Source organism: Phocoena phocoena, chromosome 3 (assembly GCF_963924675.1).
Source record: "Phocoena phocoena chromosome 3, mPhoPho1.1, whole genome shotgun sequence".
Taxonomy (NCBI): domain Eukaryota; kingdom Metazoa; phylum Chordata; class Mammalia; order Artiodactyla; family Phocoenidae; genus Phocoena; species Phocoena phocoena.
Window position 1 is genome coordinate 53,667,303 of NC_089221.1, and position 19,834 is coordinate 53,687,136.

Here is a 19,834-nt window from a genome sequence, read left to right on the forward strand (position 1 = left end):
GAAGCTTGTTTCATTTGCTCATTGACTTGGGGTTAACTGATGATTTGACTTGATATGCTTTTTCTACTTAAAAAGGTCGGTGTTAAAAGTAATGTGTTTGCAAGGCTTTGCTTCAAATAAAACCAGAGTCTATAAAAATAATTTAAGTGGGAAATTTGCTTAGAGAGAGCTGCAAAGCTGTGTTGTAACATTCCTTTCTAAGAGTAATTGCCAGTGTGTTATCAGCTATGAATGCAACTTGATAGCCTACATGAGGGGAGTCTGTGGTACAGATACACCAGATCTTACTTGGTGATGAAAAATAATTAAACTGCTCTGCACTCAGGCTGCTGCAGGTTCAAAGACAAGCTAAGCCATTTACCAGCTCTGTGACCTTGTGTTGCTACTTAACTGGTCTGTGCCTCAGTTCTGTCAAACGGAAATAATAGTGAAAATTAAGATAATGTACATCACCATGCAGTAAACGTTAGGGACTGTTACTAGATGGGTGAAGGCAGATGGGCTTAGTAAAGAAAAACAATTCCCACCAATTGTGTAAAAATTTTAAAGTGGAGGAGGGGTTTGTGATGAATGATATTTAACTTTCATGCAAGAAAGACCTGCGATGCCCACCTTTGCTCTTATCTTACTTTGCAAATCTATCTCACATTCCCTGCCATCTGGGACTCTCTGGTCTAAATTAAATGGTTTCGCCATCCCCTTATCAACATTCAGATTTCCATTATTTAACTTTTGGATGGCCCTCTTCCCTAATCTCTGGATGGAGCCCTGCCCTTAGCTCCTAATGTTCTAAACCTTCCCAAGAGTTAAGCATTTCTTTTCAACTCCGGTAGATCCTATACACACGCTTCTCTCTTGAATTTGCCCCTCCCCTCTTTCCCCACTACCTCTTTCTTAGTCCTGGCACTGGGCTATGCTTCCTGGGCAATTGAATAAGCGTCTGAGTTAATTTCCCGTGTGTCTTCCATAAGCCATTTGACACCCCGATACCAGAGTGATCCTTTTTGACGTGTAAGTTTGACCATCTTATTCTCCTACTTAAAATGTTCCGTGAGCTCCGCATTGCCTATGGGATAAAGACAGACTCTTCCAAAACCCTTCTATGATCTGCCTTGTCCCTGCCTCTGTTCTCATGTCCTGTTGGTTTTTTCTTTCTACCCTCAGTTCCGGCCATTCCAAGTTTACTAAGAGCTGTGTACTGTTTCACTCCGCCGTACTTTGCAGCATCCGTTCCCTCTTCTGGAATGCCCCTTTCCTCACCCACTCCTGAGGCTGCCTAGCCAACTCCCAGTGGCCGTGGAAGAAAGACCAGGCTTAAGTATTGCATCACTTGGGAATATTTGAATTGTAAGGAACAGAAACCACAGGTTAAACTGGTTTAAACAATAAAGGGACTCGATTGACTCACGTAACTGAGAAATCCAGGTATAAGCAAGACTAGATCCTTTGTTTCAAAGACATCACCCAAGACCCAGTTTCTACCTGTCTTTCTTTTCTGTCACCTTCTACCCTGCGGCTGTCATTAGCTTCTTGGGGTTAATGATCCTCCTTTCCTGTTAACTCTCTTGGAAAAAGGAAGGCATTCTTTCCCAGGAGCCTGGAGCAAACATTGTTTTGCATCTTGTTTTCCCAGATTGAATCAGATGCCATCTCTGAACCAATTACTTTGGCTCAGACGATGAACTTTGTCATTAGCTTAATTTAACCTGAGCTAAGCCTGGAGGTTGAGAATAGCTCAGTTCCACCAGATTTTGTTATCATGAATAATGGGGAATATCACTGGGCAAGAAACAATCCTGACTCTCCTTAAAGAAAACTGATCGCCCCCTCCCTTGGTACTATTGAAAAAAACCGCTATTCCAGGCCTTTCCACGCTATAGAAAAAGCAAGCCAAGTCCTTTATGCCCAGTGCCTGGCATAGCACTTGCCTCAGCAGCCTTTACTAAAAAGTGTGCAATTGGATAAAAGAACCCCATTTTGCTTGCTTTAATCCCCACGTGTGCCCCTTGTTTTCACCTTTGGCAGAAGATTTTGTCTTCTCGGTTTCTGAAATTACGGAACTCCAAGTAAATTGCTTCAGTTTTCCTTTGTTCTTCTTTAAAAGGTACCTGTTTTTACTTGTACTTTTCTCCCTCTTTAGAGGAAAAGCTGCCCTCCTTTTTTTTTTTTTCTTAAATTAAAGGCAACCCTCTGTGCTCATGTCCTCATTCAGACTCCCCTCCCTGTCGTTCACAACACCACTCTGGCCTGCTCTCCAGCACTTTCACATTGGAGTGTAGGGGGAAAATTGGGGCTGGGTGTCGTAGGTTCGCGTTTTGCTTCCACCGTCTCCTGGCTTTGCGATGCTGGGCAATTGCTCATCTCTGGGCTTTCCATGGGAAGGCTGGCGTGTCCTGCCAAACAGCCAGGTGAGTTTGTTAAGAAATTCATAGACTCCATTTCAGATAGGATTTTATAAAACTCAAAGAGCTAGACACCCATATTGTGACTGAGAAACTCTGTGTATGGAGAGGGCCTGTGAGGCGAATGCCTAGTCTTGGGGACGATGGCCATTGATTTGAATTCACGGGAGAAAAAGCCAACCCAGAGAGAAAGGAAGGCGGTAACTACTTCTGTTTTTTCGGAGAAAGTGAGTGTGCGGTTGCGGTAGAGTAAAATTTATGTGAAAACGCAGCAAGGATTTTGTGTGTGTACCTTTCACGGTTTATTTTGTTGAACTTTACTAGCACAGGTAAATATGTTAACGTGCACTGTGGTTATAGACACAGAAACAGAATGAAATAAAACCTGCAAGAAAGGAGGGGTCCTTTAGGGTTCTCCACCCATCTCACATTCCCACTGAGTGGTATTTTACAGGATGAACAGTTTGAATGTCCAGGCATCTCTGTAGAGGTCTACCTACTGCTTCTCCAGCTTCATTCTACAGACTTTTATGCACAGAGCTATGTACTGTATGGGCAATTCACTGGGTTTTTCAAGAGGTTTGAACATAAGCCCCTTTTGTGTGCAGCTGTGTTTCAGAACCAAGCCTGGTTCTGTAAGATCTGGTTCTGTGGTGTGAACTTTTCTGTCCTCTGCTTCTGCCTTCACAAGTAACTCAGAAATGGAGGCCAGAAAAATGGGGCCAAAAACATCCCTTTAAAAGAGCCAGTCCCTTGCTGAGCCTATACCCCTAGCTAAATTTACACCCCATCAGGTAGGGAGAGTTCCATTTGGGGTACCCTTCCTTGCCCTACAGTGCTTCCCACTTGGAAAGGAAATTACAAAAAACCCTAAAACTTCACTACTCTGATGACAGCCAGAAAAGTAGTATTCCATAACGAAAAAAATCCAAAGGCAAACCAATAGGCCTTAAGGGTACTTAAAAGTACCAGCCGCCACGAAACAACGTATACACACAACTCCCTCTCCATCTCCAGGGTGGTGTTCAGACATCGGTATCTGTAAAAGCTCCCTTGGTGACACTGATGTGTAGCCGGACTGCATTCAGAACCACTGTTTGAGCTGAATTAGCTCATCCCCTTTTATTTTCTCTCCCCTGTTAACATTTATTCATTCAAATTATACTGCATAATCCTGCACCTGGTGATATCTCTTTTGCTGTGTGTGTTTCCCCAAGTAGCTTTTAAATCTGTCTTATTTTATTTCCTCCTTACGTGTCCCTAACGGTGCCCGATACACTGCTTCCCACATCTCAGCTCTTTGCAGAAACTCAGGCGTGATCACGCTGGCTGACACCTGGCAGTAATGGGACACTCGCGGGGAGTGGGGACCTGCCAGAGTGCTGAGGGGAAGGTGCTGGGACAGTGGAGAGGTCCTTCCTGGAGGCTGAGCCCCAGTTGAGCCTTGAGCAGCAGAGGTGTCCTAACGGGCCGTCCCCCAGATGTGGTCATGTTCTCTGGGGGTTAATTTCCTAGTTCCCACCCATTTTCTGCCCTTGTCTGTGCAACAATCCCGTCACTTGTGTGAGAGCTGGTGTCTACCCAGTAGTATTTTTACTTGCTAGCCTCATTCAGTTTGTGTTGTTTGAAGAACCCAGGGTCTGCATAGTTCAGCACATCATTTAACAGGGCGTAGTGTGTAGCAGAATTCTCCCTGCTTGTAGATTTTAAGTGGTCCTGTATATATACATATAGGTATATGTGCCACTTCTTTTTCTGTTCTCTCTTCTCCTGTCACTTCCAGCACACGGTTTTATGTACCATCTTATACAATAATGAGTTCAAAGTCTATTTTCAGCCCCGACCTCTCTCCTGAACCCAGGTTCGTTTGTCCAACCACCTGCTTGGAAATTTTTCTTTGGATTTCTTACAGACATCTTGGATGTGATGTATCCAGATAGGACCGTTCTTCCCTCAAACTCCCCCTGCACAGGCCAAGAACTTTTACTCTTTCTGGCTTTCTCTTCCATCTTCCACATCCAGTTCTTTTGTATATTCTGTAAAAACATATCTCAAACCTGACTGCTTCTCAACATCTTCACTGATGGTCCGAGTCACAAGCTTCTCTCACTTAGATTATTTCTATAATCTTCTAAAATACTGGGTTAAATATGGCCTTAAAATAAGCATAGAATATTTCGATATTTATTCATACATTCCATGCCCTAGCCTACACACACACACACACACACACACACACACACACGTCTTTCTTTCTCCTTAGCTCTCTCTTTCTTTTTAGAGAACTTTAAAAAAAAAATTGAAATCATTTTAGATTTATAGAGAAGTTGAAGACAGTTGAATCTCTGCATACCCTTCCACCAATTTCCCCTAATGTTAACATCTTAATGTAACCTTAATACGTTTGTCAAAATTATGAAATTGACATTAGTACATTACTATTAACTAAACACTTAATTTGGATATCACCAGGTTTTCCACTACTGTCCTTTTTATGGTTCAGAATCCAGTCTATGATCCTACATTGCATTTCGTCATCGTTCTCCTGAGTCTCCTCTGACCTGTGACAGTTTCTCAGTTGTTCCTTGTTTTTCACAACCCTGACAGTTGTTCTGTAGAATGTTCTGTAGAATGATCCTCAGTTTGGTACTTTTTCCAGGATGAGACTGGAGTTAAGTACTTTTAGGGAGAATGCCACAGTGGTGAAGTCTCCTCTCATGACATCGTATCAGGGGCACATGGTACCTATGATTATTGTTGGTAACATTAATGTTGGTTGGTTCAGACGGTGTCTGTCAGGTTTCTCCACTGAAAAGTTGCTACTTTTCCTTTTCCCTCCTCCTTCTTTGGAAGGGAGTCACTAAGTCCAGCCCACTCTCCAGAGGAAGAGAATTAAGCCCCACCTCTTGAAGGAGGGGATATCTTATTTGTAATATAATATTTGTAATATGATATAAGATCTCCTTTCTCTTTTAAATCATAAAGTGGCCCATCAGTTAAAAAGAATAGTTCAAAGATTTCTTAAATACATGTGGCGTGTGTTGCCATGTTGTTTTATTTGTGTATGTATAACTATTAAATACGTATTAAATAGTATATATTGTTTAAATTGCCATTGTGGAAATTGCTTGTACATGTTAAACATTGCAGCAATTTCTCAATTGCCTTTATGAACGAGACAAGTTATCTTCTCCTTTTGAGGCCAAGGCTGGCTGAGGAAAGGGGCAGGATCATTTGTTATGCTTTCTTTTCTTCCCAGACTCACAGAAATTCTCTTTCAGTACTTGAGGAATCTGTGTGTTCTCAGTCTTATCAAGAGATCACAAGAAGGTAAACAGAGTTCTTCGATTAACTTTGTCTTTATTTTCAAATGCACGTATTTGCTAGTCAACATTTTTAGAAAGGGGGGCAAAGGAGATCATATTTTCAAGCAAGTAATGATACACAGCAATTCTAAAAAATATTAGATGTCACTGAAAAATCAATATCAATGAAAATAATTTAAAATTTTTAATATTCTTAAATACACTCATGCATTTCTTTAACCTGTGATGATTAATAATCACATAGATTTTAGTTCAGATGGACGCTTCTTGCCCTTTTTTCTCTCTCTGCCCCCTTCCCTTCTCTATTCTTAATCTGATGCTAATTTTTTACACATGTTCCAAATATACTAAGCACAAGCTTTGGTTTATGACCGGAACCAATACCACATGTCTTATCTAATTATGTAAGTATGGTTTAGTGACCTTATCTTGACATTAAGAGAATAAGGACACACACACACAGTACCACTAGGATTGGGGCAGTAAGTGCCTTGATATTGCTTATTTGCGTCCAGCCCGTGCAGTTTGATCAGTGGATGGTCCCTCCGCACGCAGCAGGACAGCAGCCCCTCCTGGCTCTGTCGGCAATCGCTTAGCCCTCTTGGGATTTGCGGGCTTTTGCAGCCACTGTTCACAAGGTCTTGGCCACAGCACATTCATTTCTCTCACTTTATTACCATCGCATCTGATTCCAATTTGCTAGCAAATTGAGTTTCCAGTTCCAAGCCTGACATTCAAGCCGTCAGGTGGATTAGCTCCTCAGCCTGGTTAGCACAGACCCTGCAGGTCATTGACAGTGGCCTATTAAATGTCCTGGAACCTCGGCCGCCGTCCCGGGGAGCAGCAGTGCGGGGTTACCCACTGTGACCTTTCTTCTTGTTTAGAACTCATAATTCTAGACCTGTTGGAAGGGCTTTCTGATTAAAAACAGAGTCGGTTTTCATCCCTTATCTTGCCGTTTCAGCAGTTTCTTCTCATAGCAAAGCAACCAGCTTACAGTCGGGTCATTTGGTGGAATATGATTGATTGAACTGTTTGGGGATCATTTATTTGGCCCTTCTCCTCTTATATCTTCTGAGTGATCTGTTTGCGTACAGAACTGAAACAACATCTGACTTATTTTTTTTTCTGTTTTTAATGATAGCACCTCAGGTACGCCTCCTTTTCTTTTAATACTGCTGTCAGATGAACTTACTAAACAGCAGTACTTACTTATTTAATTAAGCTCTAGGCCTTTTGCTACGTAGTGGGTCTCAGTAATTTCTTTTTTTTTAATTGACGTTTATTTGATTTATAATGGTGTGTTAGTTTTAGGTGTACAGCACAGTGATTCAGTTACATATATGTATTCCTTTTCAGATCAGTAATTTCTTTTTAAAAGAAACCCTCTGGTGAATGATTACTTCTAGGCAGTTCTCCTTTTTTCTTTTTTTCTTTTTTTAACCTGAATACAAACAGATTTCTCAGTGCTTGTCATAACCCAAGACACACGTAGAGACAATTACTCATTGGTGTTCTATTTACGTTTCAGTTCCCAAGGAAAACTGTCTTGGTCAAAGACTTTACTCTTCTCATTAGAGGCTTTAGTAAATAAAGGTATATTTATGTTTCAGAATCAGGGAGCCAACTTCAGCAAACACTGTAATTTCTTGGGGCTAATGAAGGATTAAAGAAAAACTCGAAACAAAACAAAACAAAAGCATTTCACCACTGAACCCTGCAGTCCGTGAAAAGAAAATGGTTAGCTATTGGGAGAAGGAAGGAAATACTCTGTCCCTAAAATTGTTTTTTTTTTTTTTTCTTGCAATTAAACAATGATCTGATTATTATAACTCTGTATCAAAATATATTTTCCAGTTAATAAGTGAGTAAAGTAATAACTTTGGATAAGTTCTATTTAAGGCAGGATCCTCCTCTGGGCTGCTGCTCTTAAGTCCATTTTTTGTAAGCTGTGATGGAGCAAATTGCATGGTTTAGAAGTAAGATGTGAGGCCACAGGCCATGACAAACATTTAAGGATCCAATAAAAATAGGGAACAGGAAAGGTGAGTTTGAAGCTGAAGGGGAAGCACCTTTCAAAAAATGATGCTTGAGCTCCTGGCAGGCAAAAAAAAAAATGATAATTATGGGAAGGAAAGCCCAAATTTAGGCGTTCAAAGTTTGAGTTAAAATAGCCAGGTGACTCATTACTTCCTATTCTTTAATTATTGTCATCAAGTAATCATTCTCGAGTGCCCAGGCTTCTGAAAGCTCCATCAGTGGGTGGAGGTACTTCTGTATCCCTTTTTGTTTGTTTGTTTGCTGGGTTATTTTGTTTTATTTTCCCATAGACTCTCTCTAGAAAGGTAGATAATGATCTTAATTTGAGATAAGTGTAAGAGCATCCTTTGAAACTATAAAGCACTATATTAATTGTTGTTGCTGTCTGGTTACCTTTTTAGAAGTTCGTTAACCTACTTTTAAATATCCTTAATCATAAGTCACATTTGTTTTAAGAAATAATACCAGAAGGAAAACTTTTGCTCTATTTCTTTTTTAAATTATAATCTTTGGTAGACATAATGTTTTGCATGAGTTTATTTCTGTTGGAGGCAAATAGTCTGATTTCACTACCCTTTTCATTTCACCTTTCACTTAATTATAATTCTGCAAAATTTCTCCTCCTCCTTCTGTTTCCTTTTTGGATAAGTTCTCTGGTTGCTCAGATTTCCCTTACCCTCAATTATAGGGTCACGTAGCTCAACTCAGTATTTGACTGTCATTGCTTTGGGAGGATTGATGTCTTTTCTGCTCTGGAATTTAGGTAAACAGGGTTTGTACGTCAAATGCAGTGTATAAAGGGAACAATGTCAGAAGGGATCCAGCATAAAATAATTACACTAAAATCTTTTCAGTATAGAAAATGCCAAATAAAGCATAATAAGGATGATACATTTTATGTTACCTGTTTGGTGTCCTAGTAGTTTAAGGTTAATGTAGCATCTCATATACATGTTTCGTTTTTTCTTTTGCAGAAGGAGCTGAGTCTCCCCAGAAGAGGAAGTCTGTAAGTAGAATAATTTCTTTATTGATTCATTTGTATTCTGGGATACAGTTTGTAATGTCATTATTCTCTGACTTGTTAGATTTTCAATGGCAATCAGAAGATTAATGATAATCAACTGAATTAAGAAAACACAAAGCTTTGCATTTATTTATAAATGTCAAATATTAATGATTTCAAGATAAGTTGAAGAAAGTTTCCAGGGTTCCTTATGGGCATTGTAAGCCAAAATGCATATTTATTCCTGGGATAATCTTTTTTTTTTTAATATTACTTTATTTGTTTATTTATTTTTATACAGCAGGTTATTCCTGGGAGAATCTTAAATTTAAAAATTCTATTATGTAATCAAGCAAAAACATTATTTGGTCTGCAGATAGTTTAAAATGATCGGACTAAAGAATTAGTGCTTATCTACATGATCTGGAATTCTATGATCTTTATACTATGAATTTTATGCAGAGTAAATGATATACTTTTGCCTCTGAATTGATGAAGATTTTGCATCCGCTAAACTTTCTATTAGATCTAGACCTTACTGCACCGATTCATGTAATGCTCTTATATTAAAATAGCAAATTTGTGAACATTGACTTGATTTCTTTATAGTATGTTTCCACCTTTTATATTTAAGGCTGATAATATATTTGCATAAATCATAGTTTTTTGCATCAGCAAGTTGCAGAATGAAGTTAATTGCCTTTAATATTCTACTAAGGTAGATTTACTATCGACTAGTACTGTGTAAGGTCTGGTCTAGAAATATTTGGATTTGGTATCTGATTTATGCTGAATTTAGTGGATGGGGCAATGTCCTTTTAAAAAAAGTAAGTCTAATATTTAAGATAAATTCATGCAAATCTCAACTTGGAGGATTAGAAACGTATGTGGTGACTGTTGTAAGAATTCATTCTTTTGACTCAGTTTTGGGAAATTTCAGTCTTTGCGTCTAGGAACCAAAACTTCGTGAACCATGAACATTTTATTGCCCTCCATCTTGGTCTGTACTTTTTTAGTTGCCAGGAGAACACTGGGTCAGTATTCTTGGAGAATGTGCCTAAATAAATGTTTACGCGCTCCCGACTTACATCTCTGGACACTACAGGTTAACGGCCTAATAGTTTAGCATCGGAAATGTCCTTAGAATCAAAAACTTCCATTCTCCTGCCGTATGATTAGGACTCTTTTGCCTAGACTTGTAAAAGTTTGAGCTTTTTGATATTTCCCAATGTGATGAGAAATCGGAAACAAGAAAAACAGAAATATCTACATAAAATATCTTTGTAGACAAAAATCTCTTTTCCTTCATAATTTTGTACGCTTAAAGCATCTTAGGCTTGTCTTGTATACTTTATTTAAGAACTTTAGAACTTTAGTCAGAGCTTCCTTTTAGCCTTTATGATAAATGGTGCTTTTTTTTTTCCTGTTTAAGTTAGTATGTTTCCTATAAATTATTATTACAATAATGTTAGTTAGCAAAGTAGATTCCTTATACCTACTGAAGGGACATATCTCCTTTTGCACTTGTGTAAGTCTCAATTCTCTTCAAGTTAGCTGATAGCCATGAGTTGATGGGGGAAATACACGATAAGGAAAATATTTAAATTTCTCTGTTTGAGAGCACGGACTCTTTAATTAAAAAAAACAAAGTGATGATGGCATCAGTTTGTTTGGAGTACATGCTTTGAATACTTAGTAAGATAGAATTACATTTGAGCCAATTAAACTCCCCTCCTAATAAAAATCAGTTGCTCTATCAATCAGATGATGGGAATAAAAATCATATATATATATGTCAACATAAATCTACCTTTTTAAGTGAACTTTGGAAAACTTAATAATTGCAAGTAAAGCAAACAAGAAATAAACATGCTATTTTTAAATTTTCTATTAAATACAAGTATTCCCCAAAGAATTAATGACATTACATAGATGTTCTGGGATGTAATGCCACTCTGAGTTTCCAGTGACCACCACACAGGGTGCCAGTCATTACTCTCCTCATGCAAGGTTCTTTTATGACTTTGAGAAAAAGAAAATACTTATAAAATAAATGCTCAAGTGATTTTAATACAAATCCGATGAAGAAGAGCACAGGTGTGTTTTTATTAGGTATGGGTGCTAGCCCGCATCATACCTGATCATTAAACCTGTTAACACTTCCTCTGCATAAATGCTGCATAAAAAACATTTACTGCATAAATGCTTTCAAGTCTTTTATTACCTTCTCCCAGAAAGATTGAGGATTTGATCCTGCTCTTCTGTTGAGTTGTCTTTCCATGTCAACAGCAAGCAACTGTGCAATGTGATGTATTCCTCATTGTCTATGGTACCCGGCAATGCGACTGAACTTGTCAGAGGGGGTGTACCTTCAGAAAAGCTGTGCTCTTGGAAGAAGGCACCTGATTTTGTTATATCTGCCACTTTTAATGTGTATGCCTTGAAGATAATATTTTAAAAATGCACTTCCATCATTCAGACACATAGATTTATCAGATTTTTAAAAAATTTTAGTATTGTCTATAAAAAATTTTAAGTAAGCTTATAGACAATGTTTGTCTGGAATCATGTGATAAAAACATATTTGTTATATAAAGCATGTATATAGTATATAACAGTTAAAGCTTTTACAAATAAAAGAACACAGAAAATAGGCTTTTCTTTTTATTACTAATTGAAAAGGATAAAAAAGCAACCTATATTCTTTCTAGAAAAAACGTAATACAGATCCCCACTAATTTGTAATTTACGATCATTTTCTCAAGGACTAACTTGAAGTCTGTGTTTCACAGGTGTTTTAAAAGGTTGCAAAGACAATGATGTGACTTATCTTTTTTTAATGGTGCAAAGGTCAGACAAGAGAGATCAAGGGAACTTCTTTCTAGACCTGATGTTATTAAAAAACCAAGTGACCCCCGATCAGTTTTCCAGAGGCTCTTCCAGCCCTTTACCAACTTCAAGGTCCCAAATCCCGTTTCTACTCTAGCTCCCCGTATGGGTGGATTTTAGCTAGCTGTCTTCTCCTTACAAAGAGTAGCCATTTTCCCAGATTCTTCTAGCATGTTCTTGTCTTTCTCCTTGGAACAAAAGTTGCCATACTCTCTGCTCCCTTTCCTCTCAGCTACCTGTCAAAATCTGTATATCCTTTGAATAAATCATGATATAGTCATACAATGAAATACTGTACAGCGGGTAGGATGATTGAACTAAAGAAGATGCGTCAACAACTATAATTATAAAAAAAACAAACAATGCTGAGCAAAAGCTAAAAGCAAATTCCAGATACAAGACAACATTTATGTTGTAAAATCTCTAACAGCGAATCTAAACTGTCCATATTTATTAAAAAGTTCCTAGTGCTGTGGGTCCCCTAACTAGTCTTTTGAACTTGGGTCCTAAAATGACATTTCTAAGTGGCAAAGCTCTCTGGGTGGTGTTTGTTTTCTGACAGGGAAAGTGGAAAAAGGGTAAAAGCCCAAGGTGTGAGCTAATGGATGGTTCAGAGCAAAACCAAGGTCCCCTTTAATTTTAAAAGACCCCCTCATGTTTTGTTAATTGCTCAAATAAACAGCTCTCTAGTACAGAGGGAGCTTCTTTTCTTCTCAGAATTCCCTGGAGAGAGGGGCAGGAAATTGGCTGGGACCAGCTCCCTTGCCTCCTCCAATGTTGATTTTTAATGATCTTTAAGACCCCGGGAAGCCCCCTGCACAGAGAAAGAAACTGCACTATCTCTCCTTAGCAAGTAAATTCTCCTTGCTACCCAAAATTAAAATAGCCTTTCTTCTACGTCTTTTAATTGTGAGCATGAGTGCATTGTTTCATGGAGCCCTGTAGTTCAGGGATCCGTAGGGCTATCTGCAGTTATCCCTTTATTTTAGTAGAACAGTGACTGACACTTGGTCAGTTAGTTTCTTGGCTTTATGTTGTTTGGCCACACACATCTAGCAGCAGAAACCCAAAGCAGAAAGCAGCTCCTCCTGTGCACAGAGGCCTGGAGAAGTATGTTTCTGCTGAGGAATTTCTGGGAGTATTGAAAGTATTAAAAGTAATTTAGGGCTTCCCTGGTGGCGCAGTGGTTGAGAGTCCGCCTGCCGATGCAGGGGACACGGGTTCGTGCCCCGGTCCGGGAAGATCCCACATGCCGCGGAGCGGCTGGGCCCGTGAGCCATGGCCGCTGAGCCTGCGCGTCCGGAGCCTGTGCTCCGCAACCGGAGAGGCCACAACAGTGAGAGGCCCGCGTACCGCAAAAAAAAAAAAAAAAAGTAATTCAGGAGTCTTCTCGGTTTAATTTCAATTTCTCAACCTAGCAGCAATACTAGTGTTTAGCAGCTATTTCTCTCCATAGAGTTTTGTCCCTTCTCCATTCCCCTTTTCCTTTTATCATTATTCTGAAACGGTTGGGGTCTAGTAGGGCTGGCCACGGACTAAGTAGGGTGAGGTGCTGCTGGCATACAATGGTTTCAGGTCTGCTAGGAGGTCCATCTTCCTCTCCACAAAGAAAACAGGCATCTTAAAGCACACTTACCACAGTGCCAGACACCCATTCAGTTGGATCTGTAAGAATTGAAATTCATTCAGTTGGATATTAAAGGTTTTTTTCTCCTCGGGGTCTCATTGAAATGTACATACCTTTGGGCACGGTGTCCCTGAGCTGCATTTAGCACAGCAGAACACGAGTCATTGATGGGATGCTTCTGGTGGTCTGGCGACAGACAAGGAGAGCTGTTGTCAAGAACCATTTTGCCACATGGATAAGTTAACAAGTATATGAAAAAGGTGATAAACTTGTCTCACGTCTTTCCCATATTGTCTCTCTTGGGCAGGAGCAGGAAAGGGTGTTTGGGTGGGATGGAAGAATGGAGTGAGCCACAGAGGGAAAGAGTGTTGTCACAGTGCTTAGGATGACAGAGGCAGAGGACCCCGAGGGTTACTGGAAGCTTCTGGGTGGAGCGGGGCCTGCTGGACTCAGAAGACAGTTTGTCTCACTGTAATTAGATTGAACTGGGTGCACTGGATTAGGATACTTCTTAGGTTGAAATTCCTCATTTTGAGACGAGATAGGAAGTGACCTTCTGTGTCATTGGAGAGGCTCACGTGGATGTCATTGGCATCTGTAGGTGTGTGTATTTTTCAAAAAGAAGATGTATGTTCAGGCCAGTTGTATTTCAGCCAGAGCATGCTGCCTTGATGGGCTGTTTAGAAAAGCACTTTGAGTAAAATGAGGTTATTTCTAGAATGCAAGGAGAGGCAATCACCTTGGTTTTACAACGGAGTCAAATTGGATTTACGAGATTTTCAGTAAGGTGAAGGTAACCTTTTCTGAAAGAGAGGGAAGGGGCTTAATTCAAGCAAAACAAAGGGCATGTAAACTGTATTTGGATAAGTTTTAAAATAAATTTAGTTTTCTTCTTAGTACATTCTTCCCTCCTACCCCTACAAATATTGAAACAACAAGAATTCAAAATGCCTATCGTCGAAGCCAAATGGAAGTCCAGTGTCATTTTGAATGTTAGAAACCCAGCAACAAAATGAAGAAAAAATTGAGTGTTGCATCTGAATTAGCATTTAAAGTGGCATGTTTATATAAAAACAGAATGGTGTAATATATCCTGAGAGTAAAGAGAGGATTTCAGACTGTGAAAGAATGTCAATTGCATTTATATATTCATCGAATAGCCAGTTTGGTATTTGGTATGTATTTGCAGCATCCTGTATCACGCCTGCATTCATCTTCTGTGAGGGGGCTGAGGGAGGAGACCGGGGAGATAGAGGCAATGTAGGATTGATCTTCTCACCTTGGAAAATTATTAGGAAGACCTTAGTTTTGCTCCGTGGGAGGGAAAGTCGGGTCACCTAGGGAGGTTTATCAAAATACGTGTGTGTGTGTGTGTGTGTGTGTGTGTGTGTGTGTGTGTATGTGCACGCATTTCCAAACACACTTGCGAGCACAAATCAGAATCTGCGCGTATGTGCGTTGGGGGCAGAGGCAGGGGGAGTACCGAGGCTTGTGGACTTTCAGCCCATTCTCAGGGTGAATCTGAAATGCCACCCCTAGATGAGAACTGCTGTTCTCAGGAGAGCTTCAGGGTGTGTGTAATGGCAAAGCGGGCTTCTGGATGTCCAAAGGCATGAGGGTAAATTCTCTATTTCATATTTCTCAGAATGACTTTATAGCAAGCCTGAGTCAGACAGGAATTTGGAGACTTTTTCAGTGAACATCTTTTCAGCAAGCCTTGTGGAGGGTGGATGGGTGCCTGCACTTTCTCTGCAGCAGGTGGGTGCCTGCACTTTCTCACTAAAAGCCACCCTCTAAGGTCTGTTATTCAGTAGGCATTTCAGAGCCACACGGCCTAGGTTCAATCTTACCTCTGCTGTTTAACCAGCCTGTGACCTTCAGAAGGTTACTTAACCTCTATGTGTCTCTGTTTCCTCATCCATAAAAGTATGTATGCAGGGCTTCCCTGGTGGCGCAGCGGTTGAGAGTCCGCCTGCCGATGCAGGCGACACGGGTTCATGCCCCGGTCCGGGAAGATCCTACATGCTGCAGAGCGGCTGGGCCCGTGAGCCATGGCCGCTGAGCCTGCGCGTCCAGAGCCTGTGCTCGCAACCGGAGAGGCCACAACGGTGAGAGGCCCGCGTACTGGAAAAAAAAAAAAAAAAAAAGTATGTATGCTATTCTATCCTGGAATGTTTTGAGGATTAAATTAGTTAATATCTGTAAAATGTTTATAACCGTGCCTGGCATGCAGTAAGCTCTATGTAAGTATTTTATTAAATAAAACACAATGGGAATTAAGGCCCCCCTCCGACTTATTTTTGTCCGATAGCGTTAGGCAAAAGATTGCCAGTAGGCTGAGGAAGCTCCCTTAAAGCCAGATTATTTGAGTAGCATTTTCTGGGGTGGGGGGACAACTTTGTTTACCAGCCCTTCCATCAGGGGAGAGGTGTTACATAGGGTGGCTGACCCCCATATCCTTGGGTAGATCTTTCCTGTGTCCCTCCACAGTCAACACTGGTATCGGGAGGTTTCTAGGTGTATGAGGGAGACAGACCCCACACATGTTGTGTATCATGAAGCTGAGAGGGAACTCCCTGTGCTCAGTGGCCCCTCTTCTAGAATAATCCATCACTAGAAAACTGCCCATCCTTCTCAACATAGTATATAGGTTACTTCTTGAAACTGTGTTTTGAGACAGACAGGTATTGAGGAAAATGAAGTGGGATATTATAGATGTCCACTTAGAAAAGTTTAATCCTGGGATTTCAGAGCTGGAAGAAACCTTAACAGAAAACTAATTTTAAATACCTTTGTTTGGTAAGTGAAGAACCAACGGCTCAGAGGACTTGAGATTTGCTTGTGCTCAGACTGTTTCTTCACTGTGAACTGTGGCCACAGTTTAGGGGTCCCACCCACCAGCGAATGGAAAGCAAATTTTCCTTCTTCAGGGCAATACATTTGAGTTAGAAAAAGATAATGAGCAAGGGTGTGGTAGCGTTTTGTTCTCTAAAGACATGAATTACAGCATCGACATCCACAGTATGGGTCATGTAAAGGGTAGACCTCACAGAGTACACTTGACTTCACCCCGCTCGTCATGGTTTCTTTGAACATTTTGGAAAGCATGGCCTCAAACTCTTCTTAAGAGTTTACACTTAAAACTGCAACCAGAGGGAAAACCTTGTCACATACCAGCACCACCAGGATACTGAGTTTACTCAGACTTGTAATGAGACTAGTGATGGCTGCACTGGTGGGTATGGCAGTCCCCACTGTGGTAACTGGCAGTCCCCAAAGGAGTCCATCGCCCAGTGAGACATGTGAGCAGGGCAGCTGAATTCTGTATTGTTCTCCTGACCCTGTTGTATAGTAAGTCGGGCTCTCTGAGGGGAACCGTCGAGGTGGGTTGTGGCTAGAAGATTTTGCCTATGTCTTGGTGTTCCTCCTTAGAATCTCTACTTTTTCCTCTGCCATTCTGACTCCTGAGAATTAGAATCCCCGCTCTTTGACTCTTTGTGGCAGCTGACTGTCAAACGTAAGTGACTGGGGGGAAAATATCCTAGGGTTTCCTTCTCTGTTTTTCGGCAGTAGAGGCCTCAACTTCTAAGAATTCTGGCAGGTCATTTCTTTCATCTGAATACACATGCCTTGTCTTTGAACATGTTGTTATATAAAGTCACCTCTTTTGGGATGAAGACGAGGATTAGGGCTTTTCCATGCTTCTGTGTTGGAACGTAAGACGTGCCCATAGAACATGCCAGCGCCCTACACCTCTCTTCCCAGTGGCCTCTGGACTCTGCTTCACCTCAGACATCGCCCGGGTATCTTTTGACTCATAGCACAAGGAAATTGTATGCAGATAGTTCCGTAAATACAATTGCATGAGAAGAAAATGTTTTATTAAGTATATTCTATGGGGCTTCCCTGGTGGCGCAGTGGTTAAGAGTCCACCTACCGATGCAGGGGACACGGGTTCGTGCCCCGGTCTGGGAAGATCCCACGTGCCGTGGAGCGGCTGGGCCCGTGAGCCATGGCCGCTGAGCCTGCGCGTCCGTAGTCTGTGCTCCGCGGCGGGAGAGGCCACAGCAGTGAGAGGCCCGCGTACTGCAAAAAAAGAAAAAAAAAAGTATATTCTATGAATTTTATCAGCATGTGGAAAAGGGTGCCTAGCATGGAAGGGTAAATTAAAAAATTTTTTTTAAGAATGAAAATTCTAATGATAATAAATTTAAATAGGCATAATATATCAAGGGGAAGAATTTTTAAATGCCCCTTTTCTAGAACTATAAAGTAATCTTTCAAGAAATATTTGCCTATTTTGTAGATGCTTAGGTGAAATTATTCTTCCCTATTAGAAAATATTAATTTGGTCTAGGCGTGCTTTTCATTGTGCAGGAAGAATGATTTCTAACTTTTGTCGTGTCCTAGAGATCAGCGAGATTAACTTCGTGGTGACATTAGCCCTGGTTGCTGAGCTCCTACTAAACCCCGATTTTCCAATGCTGATTCTACTGTTATTGGTGGTGGAGGTGTGTGCTTTTACTTAGGAAGGTCGGCTTTGAGGCAGAGGTTGTCTTTTGGATTTATTTGTATTTTTCAAAAACCGAGGAGGGCATTTTCTTGGAGAAGTTGGCACCCTCTGACATCCCCGTGTCACTGCTGTGGAACAAATGATGTTTGTTTACTGCAGGGGCAGTGGGGGACGTCCCCCTGGGCTGGCAGTGGGTCCAAGGGAGGGAGTGGTCTGCTTTCCCGGGCTTCCCTTGGCCTCTCGGCTGAGAGGATTTGCTCCGCACGGGGCGTATGAGTGAGTTCACCAGGGGTTTGGTATTTCAGGGTGTAAAGAATAGTGTTTAGTATCTTAACAAATCAAGAATCAATTACCTGGGAGAATAAGCAGAAGGTTTTTTAATGTCTATGATAAATTAGTTTAAACTCTAAAACCAGTCCTTGTGGATTAAGGAAGCCCTTGGAAGCCGTGGAGTATATTTTTAAAATGCACTTGACATCATACACGGAAATGAAATTAATAGATCAGTACATGGTTTCATGTCTTAGGGGGAACAACGGTGGCTTTTTTTAGCTGGGATTCTAAGGTGTTACCAATTTGTATGTAAATGCAGTTGATTCTGGTAGAATCATGGGGAAAAATAATGTCATCAAACATCTGTTAAAAAGCATGTTACTTATTTATTATCTCTGAGATTTCAGGCCACTTGGCTCTATTCTAATTTTCTTTTTGCTGGAAGATGTTGGTTGGACACATCCTTAAGACCACAGCAGGGGGTGGTGATGGTGGTGGTTATATGGGGAGACACTTAAAAGGAGAATTAAAGCAAACATAGTTCACATTGGTACTTCTCAAGGCTCTGTGTAGTCTCTTCCCACCCATGGACCTTTTATCTACTGTTTAACATCCCCTAGGCTGTATTATGTTAAGTACCCAGGAATTGTGAATTCTATTTGTATTAAACCACAAAAGAAATTAAAACAACAAAACCACTTCCTCTTATGAAATCCCATGTATAGCATGAACCAATTTAGGGTGTCCCAACAGCAGCATAACCCTACATGGTCTAACAGTTAATGTTTTCCCCAACAGCTAACAGTGCTCCTCTCTCCCCTTTAGAAAAAAAAAAGAAAAAGAAAAAGCTTGATTGACCTATAATTGGCATACCATAAATTGCACTTAAAATACACAGTATCATAAATTGACATATATATATATTCACACCTGTGAAACAGACTCCATAGCGAAGGTATTGAAATATCCATCTCCTCCAGAAGTTTCCTCTTACCGATTTGTAATTGCTACCTCCTCCCAGCCCTCACATGCCCAATCAGACAGGTACTAATATTTTCCAACCCTAAAGATTAGTTTGCATTTCCTAAAATTTTAAATGAATGGAACCATACCGTTCATACCCTTTTTTGTCTGGTTTATTTCACTTGGCATAATTCAGCTCTATGGTAGCGTATGTTAATAGTTCCTTACTTTTATTTCTAAGTAATATCCTATTGGTGGATACACCATAGTTTGATTTTCCATCCACTTAGTGATGAACATTTTGGTTGCTTATAGTTTGGGGCCATCATAAATAAAGCTGTTATACATGACTGGTAAGTTTTCTACCAGCTTGTGGCTTGTGTTTTCAATCTCTTTACAGCATCTATTAAAGAGCAAAAGTTTTTAGTTTTGATGGAGTATAAATAATCAATTTGTTCTGTAAGTGCTCATGGTTTTGGCGTTGCATCTAAGCCATCTTTGCCTGACTCAGGGTCACAAAAGTTTTCTCCTTTTTCTTTCCATAAGATTTATAATTTTAGATTTAAAATTTTAGATTTTTACATCTATGATCTATTTTGAGTTAATTTTGTATATGAGTAAAATATGGATCGAAGTTTATGTTCTTGCGTACAGGTATCTAATTGTTCCAGCACCGTTTGTTGAACAGACTGTCCTTTCTCTGCTGAATCTCTTTGTAGTTTTGATGAAAATTGTTTGTCCATATATGGGTGTCTATCTGCAGACTTTCTATTCTGGATCATGGCCTGTTTGTTTTAT

General features: G+C 40.3%; 1 protein-coding gene across 3 annotated transcripts in view; it reads left to right on the forward strand.

Annotated features, from left to right (window-relative positions):
- The window catches only part of MAST4 (microtubule associated serine/threonine kinase family member 4), a 568,007-nt gene that overhangs the window by 296,271 nt on the left and 251,902 nt on the right, over window positions 1-19,834 (forward strand). For all 3 annotated transcript variants that reach the window (XM_065873943.1, XM_065873944.1, XM_065873945.1), the window contains exon 4: window positions 8,743-8,774. In XM_065873943.1, coding sequence (XP_065730015.1) covers window positions 8,743-8,774 — 32 coding nt within the window. The remainder of the gene's footprint in view (window positions 1-8,742; window positions 8,775-19,834) is intronic.